Source organism: Blastomyces gilchristii (genome assembly GCF_000003855.2).
Source record: "Blastomyces gilchristii SLH14081 genomic scaffold supercont1.9, whole genome shotgun sequence".
Taxonomy (NCBI): domain Eukaryota; kingdom Fungi; phylum Ascomycota; class Eurotiomycetes; order Onygenales; family Ajellomycetaceae; genus Blastomyces; species Blastomyces gilchristii.
In genome coordinates, this window is record NW_003101674.1 from 1,986,890 (window position 1) to 2,012,398 (window position 25,509).

Below are 25,509 nucleotides of genomic sequence, written 5' to 3' on the forward strand. Positions count from 1 at the left end.
AAAACCACATCATACAGAAAATATTTTGAATATATTGATCTTCAAAAATTAATTAATAATCATCACCACATCTATCTATAACATAAAGATTATCTATATACTCATTAGAAGGTGTAGAATCCACTGTAGATTGAGATTCTATAGAATTATCTTGTTGTGATTGAGTGACTGTAGATTTTATAGATTTGATTTCAATCAATCAAAGATTCTTATTAAACATCTTTTTTATCTTATCTGCTCTACAGATTGTGATCTTGTGATTGGCATCCTTAATAGTGAGAACTCCATCTACTTGCACCTGCCTGTGAGAGGATTTGACAACCTGATATCTATTTACTTAATAATGATCTGCAAGTTCATCCTTATGATATGTGTTCAATTCCACCTGAATCATGCTACTCTTGAAGATCTTGTTCAACTGCCTTGTCAAACCAGGTGTAAGAGTATTCTTCACATCTTCTAAGGTCTTGACTGCTGCATTGATTTGGTGACATAGTTTTGCAACTGTCTCTGGAGAGGTTAATTGCAAGGAGACAGTTGATAATTGATCTGCAGATAGTGAGGTAAAGTGATTGCATACATCACCATCATCATCATATATGTTGAGATCCAGAGCATCATCAATGATAAGAGGTCTCAATTGATTGAGAATTATATCATGATTAACTGGATACATTCTGCGGTCAGCAAAGCCAGCTCTCACAGTGTCAGGTTTGAATGCTTGCAGTCAGACACTCTTCAGATTAGCAAGGAATTGTCTGTCATCATACTGCTCATATCTGTAGCGGGCGGCCTCATTAATAATATTCAACTGATGAATCCATATCTTAATTGTCTCTTCCTGGCTGTCATTCAATGCTCAATTCAGTGGAATCCTCATAGTCCTTGATTTCTTCCTGTTGATCCTCCCATACAAGGTGATATATAAGACTTTGAATTCTCACAACAGAGACATGATTTTTAATTTTGAATTGCTTTTATACATGTCAACAGCTCTTTGCAACTGCTTCTCAGTATAATTAGAAGATTTAGACATGATTATAATTAATGATGATTATTTGAAGATGAAGAATGAAGATATTGAAAATATTTTCTGTACAGTGTGGTTTTCCATACACTGTGGTGCACTCACTAGAGAGAGTGAGTAAGCATGGCACAGTTACTAACTTACAGAAAACAACAGACAGCCCTCCTCATTTGTCTAACTTGCATCATTATATCCATCGTTGTACTTAGGTACTTCAACAACTGCTCTTTCTCATGAAGAAACGAGACCAGCAATGCAAGCATCAAGAAACGCAAATTTCCACCTACCAACAAAGGAAATCCCAAAAGGAGAAGAAAAACCCGCTTCAAAATTACCGCCGTAACAAAAGAGAAATGAAAATAATTGCTCTTCCTCCGCAGACAGATGCATCGAGTTTTGAAAGTCACCTTATCGGTCTCCTGATCATGTACGCCGCGTTTGTCTAACGCAATCGCATATTAACCCCAGAGGCTTCATTTCTCGATGTCTTTGGGATCATGCTCCTGCGACTGGCGCCACAGGAAGACCATGCATGTCGCTGACAACGCAAACAAGATGCTGGCGAGGGAAGTCAATTTGGGCTGCAAATATAACAAAAGTTTGAATGCCAGATTGTCCACCCCGCTGCACATCCGTGGGGGTGGTTGAGGGAACTGCAAACTCACCAAAGAGCTATGCTAAGCCCCCAGATGGACTTCATCTCAAGGCAATATGCCTTCGAAGCCCCGGCCCACTGGGCATAACCTAGCTTACCGCCATCCTTATCGAGATTTTTCAGCAGGGCCGTGGTGAAAGCGAAACCGGAGGACTCGGTAACCTTGCCTATCAACTCGCAGTTGAGATAGGAGAGTGGCTTCCCTACAACCACTGCGATCACGATCACCGCAATCAGATGAAGGGTATCCATCCCGGCAGAGATGAGCAGAGGGAGGATCCCGTCCAGATAGAGGATGAAGGTAATTGCGCAGTACAGCGTGGCAATGCATGTCTGGAATTTCGCATATGTCAGTAGCTGGCATGAAGGGGATGCTTCTCTTTCTGGACAAAGCGGCTCCGTGGGGTTTTCGAACACCTACCACGCTGAGTGTGCCGACAAGCACTTGAGGTGGAGTAATGCTGGCCTTAACCATGTCTGAAATGAAGTTGGCTGTCATACCGATGATGGAGACTAAGCAGACCACCTGAAGGACGCGGACAACCTTGAACGTGATTCCAAGAGCGCCATCGTGAGAAGAGCCCATCTTGCTTATGTTAAGGGCGCCGACGTTTAAACAGAATATTGCAAGAAAAAATATCTAGAAAAGATAAAGATCGCGAGAGCTGTCGAAGCTATTCGTCTCCAACGCGGTTGTGTAGAGCTACAAGTATCCGGATATAAGGTACGGCGTGTTGTCGTAAGGAGGGAGATGACGCCGGGAAACGATGAAATATGAATATGAATAGTAGCAACGGATGATGAAACTACGATTTTCCAGAGCCTATAGCGAAAGGATTTGAGAAACAAAGAGGGAAATCGGAATGGAATAGAATATTACTTCTTCTTTTTTCTTCTTAGAAAGAAAATAAAAAGGCTGAGGAACGAAGGCAAAAAAGGAGTTTGAAATGAAACCCGAAAGGCAACAGAAGGCAATAGGAAACTCGTGAAATAGAAAGAAAGGGAACAGACAACTTTTTTCAGTTTGCTGATTGATTGATATGAACGAGAGAAAACGAGTTTGAACATGGCAATCGTATCTGCTTTTATATACAAATCTCCCGCTGAGTCGAGTTCACCTGGCGAACAACATGACGCCGATCATATTGTCTAGAACAGTTCTTTTTTCCGTTCTTAGAGCTCCATACCGCATCGCTAACAACTCAACAATCGTCAAGAAACTCAATATCGAAGAGATCCAAAGCTTCTGAGCAATCAAAGTGTATGGAAACATGTTTGAGGTCCCTTCTGAGGATGCGCCGTCACAGCCAATCAGTCTCCTGAAGACCTGAGGGCCAAGGGCCGATCCCTGTACTTTGGTCGCTGGAGACGGGCGAGCCCTTAAAAATAGATAGGGCCGCGCAAGGCGCTGGGAACTTCGAAGGCAGTCCCAAAGCTTAGAGCAAGAGAGGCACCACAGCGCGTAACGCAAAGCCTTTCCCAATGGATCCTTGCGCTGACCACAAATTAACAGCCAAACAACCACATCTGAGTAGCAAGTTCTGAAGCACGGGAACTTGCTAAATATTTTCTTCGACGTTTCCAATACGCGCTGCTCTCTTGGTTTGGTGGTGAGATATTGTTAATCCCCGGTCTATCCAAAAGCAACCACCATGCTTTCTTTCGTCGGAAAATGGCTAGAAGTCGTTGAAAAGGCGCGGCCGAGTTTGGCTGAAACCGAAGCCACCCGGAACATTTCTTTTTGATGAGGTCCTCAGGTTTCAGCTTTTCTTTCTTTCAAGTCCTTATTGTTTGTTGTTTGTTGGGATTTGCGAAACAGCCTAGGATGGGACCTTTCAATTCGTTGAATCCACGAGTGCAGTGATGTGAACCCACAAACAATGGACTTGCGCTCTCAAACATTTCATGATCAGAATTAAGTTTACAGAATGCGGTGTATACAGTTTAGACAGCTCTTGAATCTGATTACGTTTGTGATGAAGGTTCCTATGAACCTTGCTCGTCAGTTGCGCTTTCATATCCATTGCACATGATGAGCAGCATTTCATCTGGAGAGGAACGTTCGATCGCAAGTGAACAGCATTTAAAAATCCAGCATATCCATGGGATTTTAGGTTATCAATTTCAGTCTTTTATCCTATTATGGGGCTCCATTAGGTATGTAAAATGTATTGCTAGTTTGAATGACCATTGCATGGAGAGCTCCCGTTCATAATACAATTAGACCCAGGTGTACTTTTGTATTTTCCCAAACATGCAGAGCAACGCATTTCAGCCTACAAGGTGAACTCAGCAATCCAATTTCGGGTTAAAATGGGCACCATGGGTGTATGAACCTAAGCGCAAAAGTCCGCTGTTTAAACTATAGTATAGGCGTGTAGATCGCCGGGTCTGTATAGTAAACTGAGGGCAATACTGCCCTGGGTTCTGCAATTCAACTGGCCAGTTCTCCATCCGGCGACCAATTAAGTGATGAAAAGAATACGACACATCCCTAAATATAGATGAAATAAAAAATATTCTGCGTACCTCACGAGACGTGCTGAGAAGCGTTGGATACGGCCAGAAAGCAGAACGAAAGAAACATAGAGTGAGCAGAAGGTAGTGACAAATTGTCGACCTTAGGTCTCTCCACACTTCTGGAGTGATTGTTGCAGTAGGATGAGCAAATTCAGCTTCAACCCAAGGCTACCAATCCCAATCATTCCGGTCATTGAATTCCATCGTCCTAGATTTTATTCCACCCTACGTAGTAGAAGTGGTGAAATGTATTGACTGTGGATTAAGTTCAGCTCAATAGCATTTGAATCATCTTGTCTGGGCAGATCATTTGAGATCAACTCCAGCTTCTCTATCCTCATGATATTTCCAGGGCCTAGACCTGCGGGCACAATCTCCTGCTTGCACACTTGGCTTTCAAAGTTGATCACTGATTTCATATTTTCTGAATTGGCCTGTCGCATTGATAGCCCTGGTACATATTCAACCAGAGTTAGTCAAACAGTCCCACATTTCATCAGACCCTTTAATAGGAATTCAATGAATATTATCTATAGATGGTATTAGTTTGCCCTGTGGCTTAGAGATAACATCTTGCACAGAGGTCTCATGGGTATAGTACTTGTCCACACGAAGAAAAGGGTTAAGGTTATCCTTGTTCATCATCAAAATAAAGAGGGTCGCGTATCTTGATCTGATCACCAAGGTCCTATTCAAGTAAAGGATAGAAGGGATTAGGCCTAGCTTCAAGAATCCTAGTAGTATGACACTTGAGTATTGTAGCCATCTCCAACCCTGAATAGATCAATCAAGGATCTTCAAGTGGACATTGTAAGATCCCATGCTCCCTCGTAAATTCGTAATGAAGGATGTACCATCACTTAACTAAATGCAATTGTTTTCCTTTCCTTTCTATCCTGACAGCTGCAGCAGCACATGTAGAGGATGGAGGGATGAGGGATCGAACAGTGAACATCCAGCCCTTAACACAGGGGAGTAAGAGGCTTTGGCAAGTCAGTAGATGGAGGATCCAAATGGACGCGAGTTGTTGGATGAGGATCAATGCCAAGCCAGACCTGACATTTACGGCTAGCGTTGCCGCGTGCCAAGCCTTGCCCGTAAAGTTTATGCGGCTCCAAAAAAAAGTCGATTTCGGTCTTCGAGATAACTACGCTAGATGTTGCCGGTTTGTTGTTCAGCACGGCACTCTTTTCGGTGCCTTTTTTGAGGATGCTGCCATCTCCAGTGCGGTTGAGAACTTCTCTATCTGCCACTAGATATGGACAAAGATTGCAGACTTGTGCTCACCTTCGGTCATTACACAACCCAGCGCTTGGGTCAAGCGCAACATGGATAAGCTCCTCCTCAAATACCGGCGCTGAACGATCATATAACCCACCGTATGCTCCCCGGTCGTATCATCGGGGTTTTCACTACACCAAATATGTATGCGGCGTGTCACTCATCTCTACTGAAAGCAAAGTTTTGCTAATTTCTTTTCCTTGTCAGGTTTCTTCCCCCGCTTCAAGCACCGACCGAGAATCATTGCTCAAAACCGAGCTATCGCAAGCCGAATTACAAGGAAATGGCGATATATACGATTACCTCCGCAAATGGCAACAGATGAATCAGCCCTTGATTAATGAAATGGACCCGATCCAGTTACCTGGGGACTCCAACACTGGAACCGCGCTTAAAGGGGACATGTTGAAGGACGGACTGGCGAACCAGGAAGATAATATCGATTTATTCGACACGGATGAATACCGCCACTCTATTGACGAGGATGCAGGCTCACGGTTTCTCCAACCCGGAGACATGGTTGTACTGAAATCGTAAGTCTCTCACCATGCTCTCCATAGGAATGGTGCTCACACGAACTAGGGAATCGAGTTTTGCAGACGGTCAGTTGGCCATATACATGCGGTCATTGGAAATGCAGCACCAGTTTTATACAATGAGAGGCAAATGGCGCTCCACAAGCCTTACCAAAATGGAATTTATTGCTAGCAAAGTAGCGACATTGGATATGTTGAAAAAACTTTTGCCCTACTTTCCATCTCGAAGAGTCGAAAAAGCTCCTCTAGCCCAGTTAGGGGAGGAAGGCGGTGTTCCACGCCCGATCGGGGCCCACCTCATTGATTTGATGATGGACTTCACTGCCGCAGCAGAAGAATTCCACCGCAAGCACGCCGTCGCTTTGAACGAATTATATCATAAGCTTGTTGCTGATGGAGACGCTCCCGTAATGACTCTAGATGAAATTGCAGAAACGGCTCTCGGGCTTGACCCTTCAAAATTGACAAACCCAGAGAGGTGGGCTATTCAGAGAGCTATTGGCCGCCTATCCTTTTACATAGCTGCCAACAAGATCGGACCGTTTACCGAATCGTACACCATTCGACCAAAAGAGGATGCCCAGAAGGTTGCCGCAGTCATTCGCTGGGCTCGGGAATACCAGAGTCGGGCAAAAAGGATAACCTTAGGAGAGACCATACCTGACAATGATAAACATCCTATCGAGATGTTCATCCGGAAGGCCCGGCGGATCATTCAACAAAGCCGGCGGTCTAGGTCACCAACCACGATGTTTTTAGTTAGCCCAAGTGCGAAAAATAAGTTGGCCACTGATGATGGAGAGAGCAGTTCTTGTTGTAAAGACGAAATTGAAACATTTTCTGAATCAGACAAAATTATACTTGATTACTTCCGCATGTGGACGCTTCCTCCGTGCCTAATGACGGCCGGGACTCTGAGATCATCGGGCTCTACCATTCTCCGAGCGATTGGCCTTTATAGCGACCTGCGTTTAACGCCGCCCACAGGATATTTGTTCTTGCAGGAAATGGGTGTCTTTACTCCGTGGGAAAATCTCCACGTCCTTTACGAACAGCTCGCGCTCCCTGGTCATGGAATTTCCCGAACCGCAGACGAGATAGAGGAGGAATCCAACCGGTTCTGCGAAAATATTGGACCAGAAGGTCTTTTAGATACGATGAAAGATCTAAGGAAGGACTGGGGCGATCTTCCTGTATTCTGTGTCGATGATGTTCATGCAGCCGAAATCGATGATGGATTTTCGATCGAACCCGTTCCCGGCTCTGAGGACACGTACTGGGTTCATGTTCATGTTGCCAATCCATCTGCATTTATTCCGCCAGATCACATTGTTGCTAAACGAGCCGCCGAATTCAAGAGATCTTTCTACTCCCCTGAGCGAGTCTACTCCATGCTGCCTCCAGCTCTCGTCCAGAAATATTTCAGTCTAGCCCCTGGTCGCCCGGCTCTTACTTTCAGTGCGAAGATTAACATGACGGGGGATATACTTGAAACGAACATTTCTAACGGATATGTCAAGAATATAATCTACGTGACGCCAAATAAAGTTCGAAAACTATTTGGTATTGATCGAGAGACAGCTCCTTCTCTGACTCTATCTTTTGACGGCGAGTTGAAAGAGCAGTACCCTGAAAAAGCCCAAAATGATATACATGACGAGCATAAATCGGCTTTCTATACTTTGGAAAAACTGATGGCTGCTCGCCGTGCGAAACGAGTGGATAAGGGTGCATTGGAATTTTTATCTCGACAAAAATCCCAACCGAGAATATCGGGTGAAAAAAATCAAGAATCGATGTATTCCGTCGACAGAACAACGGGATATCATTTCACCGGAGACCCAGTGGTTCACTTCAGCAATTTATCGACTGATCCATTTGAGATGTTGGAATCAACTAAGGACGATCTTGTCAACCATGTCATGGTACTGGCTGGAGAGGTTGCTGGGCAATGGCTCAAAGACCGGCAGGCCCCAGTAGTGTTTACTGGAACGTGGTATCACCCCGAATACACACCGGTCACGAGAGAGAGCTTATCTGCTGAAGTGCCCAACTCGTTCCATCTCGGACTTCCAAGATCCTTGCTTCGCCAACTCCAACGCCACACGTCTCACTTGGGGTCGACCAATATGTGAGATGCACCAGCCCACTTAGACGATATACCGACCTCATTGCCCATTGGCAAATAGAAGCGATCCTTCGCCACCAGGCAAATGAGCCATCGCCCTCCTCCCCACCTCAAGTTGTCCCGGACAACCTCCCATTCAAAACTCATGATATTGAAAAATACATCTCACGCGCTGATTGGCAAAATCGCCTAAAGGATCGAGCGCAAAACCGTTCACGTGACTTCTGGATCTGCCAGGCCCTTTTCCGGTCCTTCTATTTCAACGCGGCAAAGCTACCCCCGACGTTTCAGTGTATCATCCAGGGCGAGAACTTTGACGCAGTGTACGAATTCGGAGCCGATTGGGACGAATACTTCGGCAGACTGCAACCTTTCGATCTGCAGTGTATTGTCACTCTTGACAAGACTGCTACACCCATGCAAATAGGCGATCTAGTGGATGTGGAACTTGTATCAATTGATATGTACACTCTTCGAGTTACAGTCAAGTTTTCTCGTCATGTCAAACGGCCGGAGAACGGCGCGCTTGCGTCGAGGGGAATAGCAATTAACTGAGTTTTTGAAGGGGGGCTGGTGAAAACGGTGGCATCAGGTCGTTACGATTAGTGCTTGGATGTGGACAGATACAGGACACGTTTGAATGGATTGCCCGGGCTGGACTGTCCCCGTCATTTCTTAGAAAGAACCCACGTCGGAATATTTATAATCATGCATGTAATGTAATGTACATTACTTCGGGTGCTAAGAATTTGAGTGTAATAAGGTATGGTTGCTCGATTTTTGGCCGTTCGGTATTTAAGTGTTAAAAACCAACCATGGGAGTTTGGGATTTTGGCCATCCATGTATGGATGATTTTTTTTGTATACATAGATTAGACAGTGTACGATTTTACTCTGTATAGATAGAACCTGGGAGAGTTGTACTATATATATACTATATCATTTTACATCTTTTGTTTTTACTGTACTTTTTTGTTACAGGACGAAGACGGCTATTGGCTGTGGCGATCTCCCTAGATCACGTGACCAACCACAATATTGATGGAGGTGGAAGGTTGGTTGATTGTACACTAATCTAGCCGCGCAGCATTCTAATGAATAGGTGTGTGGGTCACGTGGCCTCATATAGGGCATCCGGCCAACATATATTATTACTGGGGCAAAAGAGCTCAGTCACCACCAGCGCACTGCTGGTAGAAGGGCCGATCAACAGGAAGCAGAAAACTTGACCTCGCTAAGTACGCCACTTGACCTCGTTATGTAAGCTGACCTCGCAAATGTGGCCCGTGCCACTACCTGACCTCGCTCAATACATCTTTTCTTGTAATTTGAAACCACTCAATTATTTACCATCAATTCTACAATCAATTCAAAATCAATTTAAAATCAATTTAAAATCAATTTAAAATCAATTTAAAATCAATTTAAAATCAATTTAATACTGAAATTATTCTTGAATTTAATAGTAAAGTAAGTATTTATATAATTTACACTGAATTGATTATTAATTGATTTTCAATCAATTGTTAATTATTTAAATATATAGATTGAATTTATTTTTATTACTATAATTAATTAACAATTAATTCAGAATCAATTCAAAATCAATTTAAAATTAATTTAATACTGAAATTATTCTTGAATTTAATAATAAAGTAAGTATTTATATATGTCACGTATACGCGATCACAAGTTATTCATACATGTAACCCACGCGTTATCCACATGTTCATACATGTATGAACATGTTATATGTGTAACTCTCAGTATGCCTGTGTATTCTGAGAACTGCTTATCTTTTCTAACCTTTTCTCTTTCTTCTTCTAGCTATTCTACTTAGAGGAAAAAACTATCTTTTATATTTCTGATGATCTAGTGTAATAATGATAGCATGTCTATATAATAATCTCAGTTAAGAACATCTTAGTCAAGATACTACTGTAATCATTATTACAAAATTGCTCTAGAGTTTGTAGCAGATGCTGTGAAAAGATTAAGTACTCACTAATGTGAAATAATCTATTGAAACTGATCACTGTGATATCAAGATCTAGCTTCTGTCATTAAAAGTCAATCTAATCAGAGATTTTCTGTCTATTGTTCATCTTCTGTGAGAAAGAGCTCACTTTAAAACAACTCAATATCTGTAATATCTCTATTAGTCAATAGTGCAAAGTTTCTCTACATCAATCATCTCTTGATAGAATGTCAGAGAATTGAGAGAGAAGTCACTTCATATCTCTCTTTTCTTTCCCTGCTATGAGTGATTTGAAATCTTTCATAGACTTATCAGATGAGACCTCTTCTACAGTAAGTAAGAGTAAACAAGCTCAATCTGTCTTCTCAGCCTATTCAAAGACACAGTTTAAAATTGATGCTGCTCTTATACTGCTATACTATATATTCTTTAAGAATAAAAAACTACAACAACTCATAGGCATAGCCTCTGTCACTGACTTTGAGTGAGTCAAGGCCATATTCACTCTGAAAGAAGACTCATTCAGAATCATCACTCTGACAAGAGTAAGAGAACAATTCAAAAGCTTAATGATATCTCATAGATCTATCAGCTGATTTACTGACTGAGTTGTCAAATTCTGTAGAGATTCAAACCAAGCTGATGACAAGTCTATGTCATTTGACTCAGATAATGACTATCAGTAAAAGACTCTCTGAATGCAGCAGCTAGATTCTCTGTTTTTCAATTATAATAATATACAATCAGGTTTCAGATCAGTGAACAAGATTTCAGATGACTTTAACACTCAATTAGACAAATCTCAGTAATTTATAATAGTCTCAATGTATTCAACTGTCAATGACTGAGTTCAAAAGGCCTTCTTTCATCTCAATTTCAATGTTACTCATCAAGCATCTGACATTAACATTAATTCTTGTATGCTATTTACACATCTTATTAATTCTCTGAACACTCAGGCTCAAACACAAGAATATCAGAATATGAATCACAGTATAAATAATTCTGAGCATCATCAGATTGAGAAATATGAAAATTATGTTATTAGAAACACTACATAAGAACTGCTGTGTAAATCTCACAATGTTCAGCTTCTCTCTAGTGAGTCATTCTCTTCATCCAGTTCTTCATCAGATGGAGAAAGACATCATCACAATGAACACCTCACACACTATCAGTATTACAAGAGCTGTCACTCTCACTGATAAACCTTGACTAGAGACAATCAGTATCATGAAGAACACTATTCTGTTAGACTCAAATCAGAAGACATTATAATATTCAATTCTGAGAAAACTGAAGTTCACACATTCATTCTTCACTTTCAATAAATTGTAAATATATATAATGAATAAGCAGTGCTCATGATTCTCTCTTGATGCCTTTGTAAGAAAGCCCTTGAATAGCTTATAGATTTAGAATCAGATACAGTTCAAGAAATGAATGACAGCATATATCTTTGAGAAACTGAACTGCTTAAGCAATTCAGAAGATCATGATAATAAGTAATACAAGAAGTACTACATCTGTGCTATCATTTTATCATCAGGCACATGCTTTCAATTTTATTCTATTTAACCTGCAAAATCACTCTTCTGTGTGAAGCTGAGATTAATAATTAAATTCAGTTAGTTCAGTATCTTTATAATGATCTTGAAGCACAGCTGTAAGTAACCTGTCTCATAGATGAATTTACAGATGATTTTCCCTCACTCAATGAATTTCATTGAAAAGTTAAGAATCAAGAAGCTGCTAGTTTCAAACTGTGATCTCTGCAATGACAGGCTCTCTGATCATCTTCCAGGTTCTATGAAAACAAGGAAGTCAATCTCAAATATGATATCAAGTTCAGAACATCTAATGCTTCAGATTCTCTTCAGACCTCTGATAGAGTCAGCTGACTAAGGCTTATAATCAGTCATGACAGTCAGCAGCTAGATTCAACAATCAGAACAGTCATTATCAGAATCTTAACTATAAAAATTGACAAGATGTCTGGTCTAAATCCTGCAATGATCAAATCTATTATACAGCTCTGAAAAATAATGACTTAATATAGAAAAACAAGAAATCTATATTGATCTCTGATATCTCTGATGAAAGCCTGTCTGCTGATGAAGTGACATCAGAATCAAAAAACAATTAATTGATCTTAAACATTATTTTTTCTTTATCAATGCACTCAATATTCTTTCAAATTCAGATATTAATTTATTTAATGTGTATTGCATGCTGAAGTTTTCTCATTCTTCTACTCATTCTCTTGTCACTATTATGTTAGATGAACATGAGTTATGTTTTTCATCAATTCAAGATACAGGCTTCAGCTTATTCTTGATTGACAAACAGCTGCTCATCATGCAATTCTCAGCTTCATCACTTAATTCTAATTCTAATGACATCAAAATTTTCATTCACAGAATATCAGATAAATCAGTCTTATCAATCAAGTACATCATCATCTTCATTCAATATGATTAATCATATCAGAATTTTTCTGTGACCTCACACTCACTGATCTACACTATTTTTCATGTAGTTGAGACTCTTTCATTTCAGATGATAATCAGCATTGATATCATGAGAGAAATGAACATGAAAATCCACCTCAGCTATTCAGATTCTATTCAATTTAATATAGACAGTGCACTCATCATATATCAATTATAAGAGCTTTCCCCCTCTGTCTCTCTTTACCTTGCTTGTAAAAGATTCCAGTACAAACTACTTATACCATAATAATACCACCAGATCATGAAGTTCTACTTGCAGTTCATTATCATACTGTTCCAGCCTCTTCATCACATCAGCTATATTTAGAACTCATGCACATTTATCAATCAGGCACTTGCATCACCTTAATCAGAGATATTATCACAAATCTCATAATTGACTCTGTTTCAGTTATAAATCTTGAAATACTGTCTGTCAAGCTCCCTGCCTGATCTATAATCAGCCACATTCATTTCTTATCTCACTTCACACCTGTTACCACCTATACAACCGCCTCAATTGCTAATTCAACTTCTTCAAAATCTCTCTCAAAAATTAACAATTCATCTATCAAATTAACAACATCAGATAGTGACTCAGATGTCTCATCAAGCTTGCTCTTTCAGCTCAATTGTACTTCAGACAGTGATGATTTTCATTCAGACATTTCTGCTAAGTTCAGACTTAAATACTGTCAAAAAATCTTCCAGCTGCTCTCTCAACTTAAGAAGCTTGTTTCTCTCACACTTGATTAAGTCAAGGACTTTCAAATGCCTATTTCTTTCATTGATGAAACTGATATAAAAGATCTCAAACAAAGCTCATTCAATATCTCTGCCTGCAATTGTATAGTCATGAACAATATTCTAGATAAGCTCTGTTATGAGAGAAGAATAGAAAAAGTTTCTCTACATCACTCATTCTCTGCAGCTTCACCAGCATTTATTGTGTGATACAATGACAAATCGCGAGTGATAATTAACCTTCAATGAATCAATACCAAGCTTCAACTCAATGTCTACTTCTTGCCCTGTCAGAACACAATTTTATTCTCACTCAGACATACAGTGATGTTTTCTATTCTTAACATTATCAAAGATTTCTTTCAAGTTCTCATTAAACAATAGAATCACTGAAAAACCGCATTTATTATCTCATATAGAGGTCTTGAACAGCTAAAAGTATCTAGCATGAGTCTTGCTTTGAGTCCTGGATTTTTTCAACATATAATGAAGACAATACTTCAATCATTTCTATAATCTTCACTTCTTATCTATATTGATGATATAGTGATTTTCTTCATCTCTTCTCAACAACATCTGAAGAATCTACAAGCTGCTCTAACTTGTCTCAAAAACTCTGGCCTAACTCTATTCATTTTCAAATGTCATTTCATCTATCTCAGTGTCTTCTTACTAGAACATAAAGTATTCTGTCTAGAACTTTCTATTCATGACTTCAAAGTTAAAGCAATCTGACAGTTAGCATTCTCTATCACATTACAAGAACTAGAGACTTTCCTAGATTTGTTTAACTATTACTATGAATTCATCATCTACTATGCTTAAAAAGTTGAATTACTACAAGTTTGAAAGATACAAGGCTTTCAGCACTTCTCTATTAAGAGTCATTCTCATAAAAAATAAGTAAAAAAGAAAATACTATCTACAGAAAAACTCTGCACATGCTGACAGAAGATTAAGAATGAATTATACAGCACACTAGTTCTCAAATTCCTGGATTTTCATCAAGAATTCATTGCTTATATTAACAGCAGTAAATCTGACATAGAAGCTGCTATTCATCAGTGGGATAAAGATGATAAAGAACAATCTGTTTTATTCCTCTTACATACTCTTAAAGAAAGTGAGAAAAATTACAGATTTACAGAATTAAAGACTGCAGCTTTGATTTAACTTCTCTGAAAAGCATCTCAGTACTTTGATAAAAAATTCACAATAGTCACAGATTACATTGCATTGCAGATCACTCTTCAAACAATCTCAGTGAATAAGTATCTAAATAATCACTTGAACTGATAATCACTCTTTCTCTCAATCTTTGCATCACAAATGACAATAATACATTAACAAGGAAAAAAGCATGTCAATGCTGACATCTTATTCTGACTCTTCATCAAGGAAACTGAGAAAATTAATCAGCTATCAAAGCAAGAACTGGTCTCTAAGCAGCTGCCAGAAAGGCCTGCTGACACATCTTATTATCTCACTATCACAGAGTCAGAATCAGACACAATCTTTCAAGTATACTCAGTTAATCTCATTCAAATTCATCTGAACCTCAAGTATAAAATACAGCATGAGATCAAAAGAGATACATATTTTCAAACAGTATATTACAAAATCATGCAGCAAATTGAGAATCAAACACAGAACTGCTATTAGTATTATGACTTTCAATGAGATAATGATAATCAGCTGCTATACTACATCTGCAATGAAACTCTCTGCCTCTGTATATCACAGAAGCTGCAGACAATTATACTAGCTCAAGCTTATAATTATGAAGAACACAGCAGTGCTACACAAACATTCTATTATCTATAATATCAAATCTTTATCTCAAAGCTTAAGGAAATAATTGCTAAATATTCAAATCAGTACTCTGTCTGTCAGATCACAGTGCCTTGTTACTATTAATAATTCAGACAGCTACATCTCATAGACACTCTCAAAGAGCTGTTTATCTCTCTTTCAATGAATTTCATCACAGACTTGTCTCAGTTAAACAATTCATACAATATGCTGCTTACTGTGACAGACAAGTTTTTCAAATATGTTCAACTTATCTCAGGTAGAAAGAATAATTCAGTCAAATATTAAGCTGTATAATTTTTTAATGAAATCATCTGTTTTTGAGAAATTCTTAAGCAGTTGATAGCAGATTGAGATCACTAATTCCTCAATACATTCTGAGAAGAACTTTTTCAGTGTTTTAATACTGCTCTGTGTCTCACAACTATCTATTATTCAAGTGTGAATGAATAAGTGAAGCATATCAATCAAACTGTGAAAATTGTCTTATGATCATTGCTAGTTGGTGAATCTATGACTACATAAAATACACTTCTCTCACAGATTGAGTTTAATATCAATACAGCAACTTCAGAGATCACTGATCAGACACTCTTTGCAGTTCTTTATAAAGTTAAGTTAATACTTATCTTCACTTCTCAGCTGTGCAATCAGCCCTTCTCTGTGAATGACTTTATAAACTTCTGTTCTCAGCTCTGTCAACAAGTTCTCAATACTCTTGCTATAACAAGAGTCAGAATGTTTTCATATTTTAACAGTAATTATTAACTGATAGAGCTTTCTGAACAGACCTATCTACAGATAGTATGAAAAGACAAATATAATTACACTCTCTCAGAACAATTTGCTCTTTATCTGATTAAAGTTGACCTGTTTCATATAATTGAAAAAGTCAGCTCATTGATCTACTGTCTACAATTGCCTCTGCAATTCCACAGCATTCACTCAGTTATATTCATTATTCATTTGAAACTCTATATACTAGATGAATTTGATTGACTGCTACCTGTCAGACCAGATCACATTGTAAATGATAATGAATTTTGAGAAGTTGAAGAAATTGTGAACTTCTGCATATATCAAGAATTTCACAAGCAGCAATTGAAGATGTAATGAAGTCAGAAGAAAGAATCATGAAAAGATTGTAATATTCTTATACAAGATTGCTCTCAGATAGTATGTCACTGAGACAATATAAAATAACATGTTAAGTGTCAATGAATCTAACTTCTTCTATCTTGTATGTTATAAAAAGCATGTATCTTAGATTGCACTGATATTAAGAATGATATCTTTTTTCTGTAGAGAGATAATGTCATGTATACGCGACTATGAGTAGACTGGCTGCTGAGATTATGAATTTCACATTTGATCTCATTTGATCTGATCTCATACATTTCTTGGCGTGAATCCTGCTGGGACTGGCTATCAAAAAAACATGTAAAGTGACTATATATCAGATCTTAAAATGAAATCATGACTTGAAAAAAATGAGAAAGTGATCTCATTTAATTTCATTTAGTTTCATTCTTAGTATAAAGTTACTATTTTTAGACATTTTAAGGTTTTTTTTAGACTATTTTTAATTTTTTAAAAAGTAACACTTTTTAGTAACACTCAAATGAGATTTAAAGTCATTTAAAGCAATAAAAATAATTTAAATTGAGAAGTGAAAATCATGATTCTATTTGAAAAATGTGACAAGAGTAGACAGTAAGTCTCACTGAGACAGTATAAGACTACTATCTAATGTTAAAACCATGTAATGAGATCAGTCAAATTGATAATAAGACTATTAAAAAATCTGGTTCTGATCTCAGACATGATCACATGATCAGTCTAACTATGAGTTATTCATACATGTAATCCACGCGTTATTCACGCGTTCATACATGTATGAATGTATCATATGTGTAACTCTCAGTATGTCTGTGTATTCTGAGAACTGTTTATCTTTTCTAACCTTTTCTCTTTCTTCTTCTAGCTATTCTACTTAGAGGAAAAAACTATCTTTTATATTTCTGATAACCTAGTGTAATAATATAATTTACACTGAATTGATTATCAACTGATTTTCAATTAATTGTTAATTACTTAAATATATAGATTGAATTTATTTTTATTACTATAATTAATTAATAATTAATTCAGAATTAATTCAAAATCAATTTAAAATCAATTTAAAATCAATTATTAAATATTTTTATCTTAATATATTTAATTCTGTAAAACATCTCTTTATATTCTATATGAATTTATCTGTTTATTTAATTGATTATGAATTAGTTATACATGCTTTGATTGATTGATGAGTTGAATGAATGAATAAATAAGTGAATTGAAAGATTGAAAGTCAATTACTAACTGATTATTACTGTATTGTGCAAGGTCAGGGTCATGATTATGTAATGAGGTCAAGTGGCGCACTTAGCGAGGTCAAGTTTTCTGTATACACGCCGATCAACCCCCAACACACACACTTGCTACGGCCACCGATCCACGTGATCGGCGATCGCAAGCTCCCTATATAAGGCCATGTAGCAGCTAGCTTCTCATAATACAACCAACTACTCTACAATCACCTCCATCATTTATTTATAAAATGAGAACAAAAATCTCACCCTTCTCTCATCATTCAAGTATCTTCTCTTCCAAAAAGGCAAAAAAATAGAATAATAATAAAAAACAGGCGGAAAAAAACACCCCTTCACAGGGTTTCAAGTTATGCAATTCATGAATATTAGACTGAATGGGGTTTAGAGAGCAGATACAGAAGAAATATAGAGCAGCGTACAAAAAGAAGAAAAAAAAAAAAAAAGTTTGCTCTCTTCTTCGCTCGCTGTAAAAAGAATATATATATAAGAGGAACAAACAAATAAAATCAACAAATGACAAAAATAAAATTGAAAAGGCACGGCCTGACTTCGTACAAATCGCAAGGGTAAAGCTAGGCTATTAAGAGAGACGGAAAAGAAGAGAGGAAATGCTGCCGAAGGAAAAGAGCAGCATGGAACAATGAGACGACAAAAAAGGAGAAAGGGGAAAACAAGAAAGAAAAATAACACCATGGATTTCCCCTGTCATGAAAAGGGAAAAAAAAGCAGAGAAAAGAGAAAATAAACGCCCCCAAGAAAATAGAAAACAAAACAAAAAGAGAACTTCCATATAAAACGGAGCGAGGTATAAAATGGAGTGAGGCATAACTTCTGCCTTTCTAGTGTTTTGCTTATTCTATTTCCGAAGCGATCCCATCCTCGACGGTTCCTTGACCGAGCCAGGCATGACATTTTGGAATTCAGCCCTATCTGTAAAAAAGAAAAACAAAAGAGAAAAAAAAGCAAAAGCAACATGTTAGCATTCTAAAAAGTAATATATGTATCGAACTAGGAAATGCCTGCCTACCATTCTCCGAATCAAAAGCAATCGAAATATCATCATGCTCGCCTGGATACTCCGGTATGTCGAGGGACACAAAGCCCGCCGCGGGATCATCAGCAGGCGTCGGCAGGGCAAATTTCGCATCGACGATCTTGACGCCAAACTTGCCAGAGCGGTGGTTGAAGCTCTCGAAGATGTCTGTGCTTTTCAGGACAAAGTTCATGCATTTGCCGTGGCTGAAGTCGTCGTGGAAGAAGGCGACGAGTTGCACGATTTTCTCCTGCGTGAGCACCTGGATGCGAACTTTGCTCGCTTCCCATTTCTTGTAGATGGGGACCACCATTCTTCTTCTGGAGATTGCAAATAAGGAGGCGAAACTGTTTTTAGGGAGCGTTGGTTAAACGCTTTGACCAACGAAAGAATTTGGGGGATAGTTAGGGGGTAGGGAAATTATTTACCCGTCGAATACAACTTTAAAGTTCGTGATGGCTTGTTGGAATCTATGGAGATCTATGCACCGGAAGAAAGTTAATATCAAACTAAGAAAAGAGATAAACAAAAAAAAGGGGGGGGGGGTTGGGGTTTGATGATTTCTACCAACCCTGTAGAGATGAGAAGTTATATCGTCGAATTACAGCTTTCGTCTGGGCTATCTTTAAGAGTTGGGCCATATCGCCCGGGGTTTCCTTAGGGACCAAATTCTCCGCCACGGAAATACCCAAATCCAGTTGGGGTGGCCTAAGAATGCTCAATGCAGTAGGAATAGTAACGTCGAGAGCAATTTCAAGCTCTCCAGGACCTAGAGATGAGAGTATATCTAGGTCAGTATAGTTCCCGCGAAATACAAATCACAATATAAGTCATGCTGCTACATACCAATATTAATTCTGTCCGTCACTGATCCCCAATTCGACGTCACGAAAACACGCAGATGTTCAGATAAAATCGTAGAACTGTATCCATGCTGAGAATATAATGGGGAGGAGCTAGTATTAATCACCGTAGCAGAGGGCGAAGAGAATTGCAAATGTACGACGGGTTTCGATACCGAATGCCCATCCGGGAGTTGTTCCATCGAGAAAGACCGCATGGGGATGTCGGGTGTCTTCACCTCGTCTTGCAAGGTAGCGATGCCGAGGAGTAGCGAGTGTAATTTGGCGCGTTCCTCCTGTTCGTGGAATGTTAATAACATGGAGCGCTTTGCACCGCCGCCACCTTCTTGCGGTATTTTGACGAGAAGGGCTGGAGCACCGTCCTCGCCTCGCAGATAGCCAAAGACAATGGGTGTCCCGTTGCCTAGTTCGTGGGAAACACTACTGAGCGTCTTAACCTTAGGGCTTGTCACGGCGATGAACCGGAACCCTCTATGGGCTTTTCGCGTGCCAGTACCCTCAGTTATAGTTACGGATTTCTCGAAGAGGCGTATTCGACATCGCGGGCTAGGTTCCGGAGGGAATGCTTTGTTGGGACTGGAGTCCATGTATTGAAATACTTTCAAAACGTCCTCGAACAGTAAAGTTTCGCCCGCTTCCGGTTGTAAGCTGTCCTCAGTCTTATGGGTATATTCCACAATTTTCCAGATCATTTTAAAGTCGGCCTGCTCAAACTGAATATCCAATTCGAAGCCACGAGGCAGTCGAACTCGCATCGAGTTAGTTCTCACTTGCCACTCTACATCTGCCCATGTGGGACCCAGCTTTTTATCTCCCTGGATCATTAAATTAACAAGTTCATTTTGGCTCGTAATTGAGACAAGAACATTCCAGTCACTTCGATCACGTATAATAGACAATACACAAGGAATTGCGAATTGTTCAGAATCGTCTTCGCTGGAGCTTAGGTACGCCTCCACAAACATCCTACCATAACAGAAATAACGGCTAGAGTCTCCCAATGGCATAACATCACCAATTTCCGTCGCCTTTCGCGCTGTATCCATGAGCATGGATCGCGTCACTTGGCCGGAGAGAACTGCGGAAATGTCGGGCGCAAAGAAAGGGTACCGGACCCATATTGTGGTATCGATTCCTCGGGAGAGATGCAGTTGTTCCATGGCTGCTGGGAGGATATTGTTTCGTTTCATCGACATCGCCAATGCGCGTAGATGGCTGAGGGTTCCTTGACGAACACTCATTAAACTACTCAACCTTTGATCGCCTGCCGTTGTGGCTACCGCAATCATAGTTTCTGTGCTCATATTTCCGAATCGGGACAACTCGGGGTGATCGGGGACAATATGCTCGGTAATCCACCAGGATTTCGCCAAATTGAGCACGCCCTGACACGTTCTATCAACATCAGGTGGAGAGTTTCTTCCGCCATTTGAGGGTTGAGGACGCATGGACGCTTCGACGTCAGACTTGCCCTTGAGAAACCACCATACACTTGTTCTGATCCATTCGGACAAGGACGTCTCCATGGACGGCTTAACGCTCTCTGCAGCATCGCTGAAAATATCATTATATTGTGCAGCGCGCGCTGTAAAATCAGCCAGGGCATCATTACTAACGACATTAGCAGCGGCTCTCCACGACGTCTTCAAAGAAGCTGGATCTTTAGTTTGTTGAGTCTGATTATCAAAGGAGCTTTTCGGAGGCAGACGTTGTTTATCTGGCTCACGATCCGGCTCTGCGGGTGAGGATCTCAAATAGGGTGGGGGTGGAGTGTCCGGATACGACCCCGGAGAAGTGTGTGTTGTTCCAGGGCTGTCCGACGCACTATTATGGTGTCTGTTTGGCTCGCTCTTGCTAGGCAGAGCAGATAATACACTTCCCCAAAAATCAAACTTCGGGGGAGAGGATGTTTCGCGGGTCATATCTGGTGATGGGTTCGAAGCAGCGGACGGGCGGAGCGGGAGGGCAGTTTCTGGAGAAGGGTGAGAATCGAATTCGTCTGGATCCGTAGGCGAAGCAGTCCGTGCCGCCTTTTGCAGTGCCAAACCCTCCTCAGCTCTCATCCTAGCCTGAATGCGACTTGCAAAGGAGTTTGGATCTCCCGAATCCCTCAACGATATGCGAGACCCTGTCGTGTTCTGTGTCCCAAGGGATAGTAAGAAGTCTGCTTCGTGGGCGCTTTTCACCATTTTGAGCTTCTCTCGAGTATCCTCTAGGCTAAGACCTTGCCTTGAAGAGGCTCCACCCCAATACGTAGAATTCGATGGGGAGCCAAATGGGCCTGCATTCTCAGAATGGGCATGTGATCCATCCGTCGCAATGGAAGCGGTCGAGTGTGATCTCGAACGATAAAGAAGTACATCCTTAGTTGGTAGCTCAGCCTCGTCACCCCCTTCTCCAATGACCTCGGGGCCATTGTTGGCGAATGTCACCTTTAAACCCTTTCTACGACTCCGTTTCTTCGGGGGGCTGATCGGGGTGGTACGAGTTGGATCTTTGGTATCAATGGAGAGACGCGAGGGAGACCGGCCCGGGGAGTCGCCGGATTCAGGCCATCGTTGCGAAACGGCAAGATTGAGACGGGGTGCCACGGGGACACCAGTCCGCGATTGTTGATGTTGATGCTGATGCTGATAGTGACGTGGCGGTGATCGCCGTTGTTGTTGCTGTTGTTGCCATTGTTCTTGTTTTTGTGGTGGTGGTGGTGGCTCATGCTGATGTTGGTAGGGTTGTTGGTGTTGTTTGGCGGGGAGTTGTGGAGTGGAGATTGGGGAAGAGATGGACTGCCGCGGCGGCGGGAGAGGGGAGCGGTGGGAACCTAGGAAGTCATCAACCTGCTCATCAATAGACACTTTCGGAGTCTTGTCTTTGGAGAACAATTTGCCGCGCCATTTGCGGGCCTTGGATTCAGCAGCTCCAGCCAGGGAGCCATCCTCTGGTGATTCAACAACCATGCTCGACGAGGGAAGCGGGGACGACAACAACAGCGGCGGCGGCGGCAACAGCAGCAGCAGCAGCAACAACAACAACACAGACTCCCACAGGCAAAATTGGATATGGAAGCGCCAACATTGGATGGAGCAGAGGATGACAGGAGCAGTCGACGCAAAGCGACGGGCGCGGGGGAGGTTAGGTGTTCGCAAGGGTCAGGACAGGACGGGACGTGGGCGTCAAAGTAGTCGTCGGGTCGGATAAGCAAGTCCTCACGTGCAAAGCGGGCTTGATGAAACAAGTAGGAAGATCGACAAGGGGGGGAGAGAGAGAAGAGGTGGGTCTTGGACTGACAGGCAGGCAGGCCGCCAGTCAATCAATGAATAACTAATGAATTGCTGCAGTCTCCAGACTCCAGACTAGGGGTAATTTAATCGAGGACAGACGACCAGATGAAATAATAATATGTGGCAGCAGCAGCCAACGCTATGGATTGGCTGGAGCCAAGCGATGCGGGTTTGTGTCAAGCTGTGTGTTTTTGTGTGTTTTATTACTGTGTTTCCATTCACAGTCTCTTGATGGGTCTCGCAGGCTGTGGCTAGACAGCTTGGCGAGCGTCTCGGAGTGCCTCAGATGGCGGGGCACTCCCCTGAGAGTCGCCTACGATTGGCCCGGCCGGCGGGGCAACTGGGGCCAACTAGAGGCTGCCCAGTGCCCATGGGCCTTGGTCAGCCCTAGTCTTTAATTAAGGATTAAGGGGGTGGTTTGGCTCATACAGTGATGTCATAACCTCTACGCTGCGTAACTGATGAGTTCCTTTTTTTTTCACTTCCAGGGCTGAAGGGCTGAATCATGGGCCTGCATCCTAGGGGCGTTTGGTTTGGTTGATACACCACTTGGCAGTGATTTTTCTACCTTTTCCTCCATGAAGCTACTACTCTGAGCGTTTACGGATTATATGCTGAACTTCACATGTACACGTACTGTACGGAGTCCATACCACACCTGTTAAATAATAAATACTTCCAAGAACTGCCGACACTAGGCGTGACTTGAATGAACCATGATCATATTCACTTTGCAGACCTCGCGACGACGTATCGATCGGTCAATTAGTACTGATTATAGTGGATAACTACAATAGTTTATTCCCATTAAGCCCTAAAACGATACTTGAATCTCCGGTCTTGAGTACACTCAATCAGGATTCTAGGTAAGCTATGTGCGTACATACAACTGATAAAGAGAAGTCGTTTTACAACCTAGTCTCTTTTTGCAAACTCGACTTCTTGCAAGAACTATTTTCTTTCATGCATGAGAAGATCCTTGCCTAAAAAAGCTGATGAAGCACATTGGAAAAAGCGTTACGAAGCTAGTTAACTACTAATAAACGTTATGTATAGTACATGTATAGGAAAGCCAAACGCAATATCTAAAAAGGAATACCCTTTTCTAATTTATGTCTATCAACATAAGAAATATATCAATATATACAATCCCTCTCCTGCCACGAGGCCTAGTTTATCTGTGACCATAACCGTACCAGTCATACCATTATTGCAATTCATCATTCCCACTCCGCATCCCGCTCAACGCTTCTGATACGTAATCTTAAACTCCGTCGATCGCAACACTCCATCCTGCGTCTTCGACTGCTGCCGCTGATGCTGCCGGTCTTGCTGCTCTCGTTGCTCCGGCTTAATAATCGCCTCACTGTTATTCGACAAATTGCTGCCCTGGCGGCTGCTTCTGGCCTTGCTGATTATCTGAGTCTTGCATCGTGCAGTGCCTATCCGCCGACTCCAGCTTGTTGAAGTCTGGCTGTGCCTTGCGCCAGCCGCGGCTGCTGCTGCCACCGAAATGCACTTCTATAAGCGAGCGCATGGCGGGAACTGGGGCGCAGAATTATGCACATTTTCACTTCGAGGGCCGTGCAGAGCTCTGCGGCGCACCAATGCCTGTGGCGTGTCAAGCTTTTTCTTTGTGTGTCAGGGTTGACCAAGTATGAATGGGATAACTCTAAGGTTGAGGAAAGGGGAGTGTCTGATGGAGGATCACGGCAGAGGAACATACCAGAAGAACTCGAGAGGGTTGTTAAGGGCGATGGCATTGGTCATTTGTCTTGCTATCGTGACGCAGATCGTGAGGATACCGATACTGAAGTAGAAGACTAGGCCGACTATAATGTCGCGTTGGTTAGCGCTGTTTCCCCATCGCTGTTGAGATACCGTTTTCAGTGGCGTGGGGAAGAGAGGAGGGGTGCGCGCCTTATATCGCCTGGGACCTACTTTTCCGTCGGCGATTGATGTGCAACGTTTTCAAGATGGGAATTGGGAGAACCGCGAGCAGGATATCGGCGTTGAAATAATGAAAGTGCAGGATGTCAATGTATCCAACCGGAAACGTTGGGCTCCACATGAGCGAGACGGTCGTGCAGATAAATATCGTCGTCTTCCGTTTCCATCGAATCAGTACTGCTATCCATCTCATCAATCTATATAGGAGAGATAGGATGAGAGACTAACGAGGGTTGCTGCAACTCTGTGGAAAAACACAACAGCCCCGAAGGCGTAGAGAAACTTCAAATGCGTGGCACTCGATGCCAACTGTGTGTAAAGGGCGACCATACCGGATTTTGCAAGGGAATACCGGAAAGGTCGATAGTACAGAATTTGCAATCCCCCCTCCCACTGCATTGAATCCTAGTGTAGCATGTGCATAGATAGATAGATATTGTCGTGGCAAAGGGTAGGAAACGCACATTCATCCACATACAATTTCATGCATTGACAGGTCTGCCGCACGGCATCCAATCCCAAGATAGTACATGCCCGGAACGGTGACTGTGATACCAAACACGCTCAATTGTATAGGTGGAGTGAACAAATTCGGCAGTCAAGCAGGCAATTCAAACAGCCAGGTGCAGATGGTGACAATAACGGGGGACGAAAACGTACAACGGCGCCAAACATGAGATAGCTCCCATATCTCGGACCAGGAAGAACCTTGCATAATACCTGCAGTTTGTTCAAAGAAAATGGTCCAGTCAACGCAGTTCTAAATGAGATTGGACAAGAATAGTAATCATTACCTACCTCAATGACCACTATCATAGCAACGCCAAATATTGACAT

The 25,509-nt window shown here is 41.3% G+C and overlaps 5 protein-coding genes across 5 annotated transcripts; 1 reads left to right on the forward strand and 4 right to left on the reverse strand.

Moving 5' to 3' along the window:
* Window positions 1-337: 337 nt before the first annotated feature.
* Window positions 338-1,152, reverse strand: BDBG_17171 (uncharacterized protein; the record flags this gene model as incomplete). The annotated part of the gene is made up of 1 exon (XM_031724953.1): window positions 338-1,152. The coding sequence occupies exon 1, from the start codon at window positions 674-676 to the stop codon at window positions 338-340; it is 339 nt and encodes a 112-aa protein (XP_031578676.1). The 5' UTR covers window positions 677-1,152.
* A 26-nt stretch (window positions 1,153-1,178) lies between these two features.
* BDBG_04707 (uncharacterized protein) lies at window positions 1,179-3,622 on the reverse strand. Its single transcript, XM_002624797.2, has 3 exons — window positions 2,104-3,622; window positions 1,693-2,015; window positions 1,179-1,585 (listed from the first exon to the last, which is right to left on the reverse strand). Exons 1-3 carry the CDS (start codon window positions 2,266-2,268, stop codon window positions 1,501-1,503), a joined length of 573 nt encoding a protein of 190 aa, XP_002624843.1. The 5' UTR covers window positions 2,269-3,622; the 3' UTR covers window positions 1,179-1,500.
* Window positions 3,623-5,353: 1,731 nt separating this feature from the next.
* On the forward strand, window positions 5,354-9,149 carry BDBG_04708 (mitochondrial exoribonuclease Cyt-4). Its single transcript, XM_031721800.1, has 3 exons — window positions 5,354-5,627; window positions 5,691-6,016; window positions 6,066-9,149. The coding sequence occupies exons 1-3, from the start codon at window positions 5,412-5,414 to the stop codon at window positions 8,152-8,154; spliced, it is 2,631 nt and encodes an 876-aa protein (XP_031578677.1). The 5' UTR covers window positions 5,354-5,411; the 3' UTR covers window positions 8,155-9,149.
* An 8,714-nt stretch (window positions 9,150-17,863) lies between these two features.
* Window positions 17,864-22,923, reverse strand: BDBG_04709 (uncharacterized protein). The gene is made up of 5 exons (XM_002624799.2): window positions 19,428-22,923; window positions 19,153-19,350; window positions 19,010-19,061; window positions 18,576-18,928; window positions 17,864-18,478 (listed from the first exon to the last, which is right to left on the reverse strand). Exons 1-5 carry the CDS (start codon window positions 22,396-22,398, stop codon window positions 18,405-18,407), a joined length of 3,648 nt encoding a protein of 1,215 aa, XP_002624845.1. The 5' UTR covers window positions 22,399-22,923; the 3' UTR covers window positions 17,864-18,404.
* Window positions 22,924-24,325: 1,402 nt separating this feature from the next.
* Window positions 24,326-25,509, reverse strand: BDBG_04710 (uncharacterized protein; the record flags this gene model as incomplete). Its single annotated transcript, XM_002624800.2, has 7 exons — window positions 24,326-24,354; window positions 24,449-24,554; window positions 24,773-24,869; window positions 24,901-25,077; window positions 25,151-25,218; window positions 25,333-25,432; window positions 25,471-25,509. Coding segments are annotated over 7 exons (588 nt in total). The 3' UTR covers window positions 24,326-24,353.

What these genes read in the sequence shown, in the direction of transcription:
- BDBG_04707 (XM_002624797.2), bottom strand. Translation starts at nt 2,268, where the DNA reads ATGGGCTCTTCTCACGATGGCGCTCTTGGAATCACGTTCAAGGTTGTC. An exon ending in TTGTCGGCACACTCAGCGTG is followed by an intron (nt 2,016 to 2,103) that starts GTAGGTGTTCGA and finishes GCGAAATTCCAG; the next exon opens with ACATGCATTGCCACGCTGTA. An exon ending in GGGCTTAGCATAGCTCTTTG is followed by an intron (nt 1,586 to 1,692) that starts GTGAGTTTGCAG and finishes TTCCCTCGCCAG; the next exon opens with CATCTTGTTTGCGTTGTCAG.
- BDBG_04708 (XM_031721800.1), top strand. Translation starts at nt 5,412, where the DNA reads ATGCTGCCATCTCCAGTGCGGTTGAGAACTTCTCTATCTGCCACTAGA. An exon ending in GTTTTCACTACACCAAATAT is followed by an intron (nt 5,628 to 5,690) that starts GTATGCGGCGTG and finishes TTTCCTTGTCAG; the next exon opens with GTTTCTTCCCCCGCTTCAAG. An exon ending in GACATGGTTGTACTGAAATC is followed by an intron (nt 6,017 to 6,065) that starts GTAAGTCTCTCA and finishes CACACGAACTAG; the next exon opens with GGAATCGAGTTTTGCAGACG.
- BDBG_04709 (XM_002624799.2), bottom strand. Translation starts at nt 22,398, where the DNA reads ATGGTTGTTGAATCACCAGAGGATGGCTCCCTGGCTGGAGCTGCTGAA. An exon ending in TTTAAAGTTGTATTCGACGG is followed by an intron (nt 18,929 to 19,009) that starts GTAAATAATTTC and finishes CCCTAAAAACAG; the next exon opens with TTTCGCCTCCTTATTTGCAA. An exon ending in TGCTTTTGATTCGGAGAATG is followed by an intron (nt 18,479 to 18,575) that starts GTAGGCAGGCAT and finishes TCTTTTTTACAG; the next exon opens with ATAGGGCTGAATTCCAAAAT.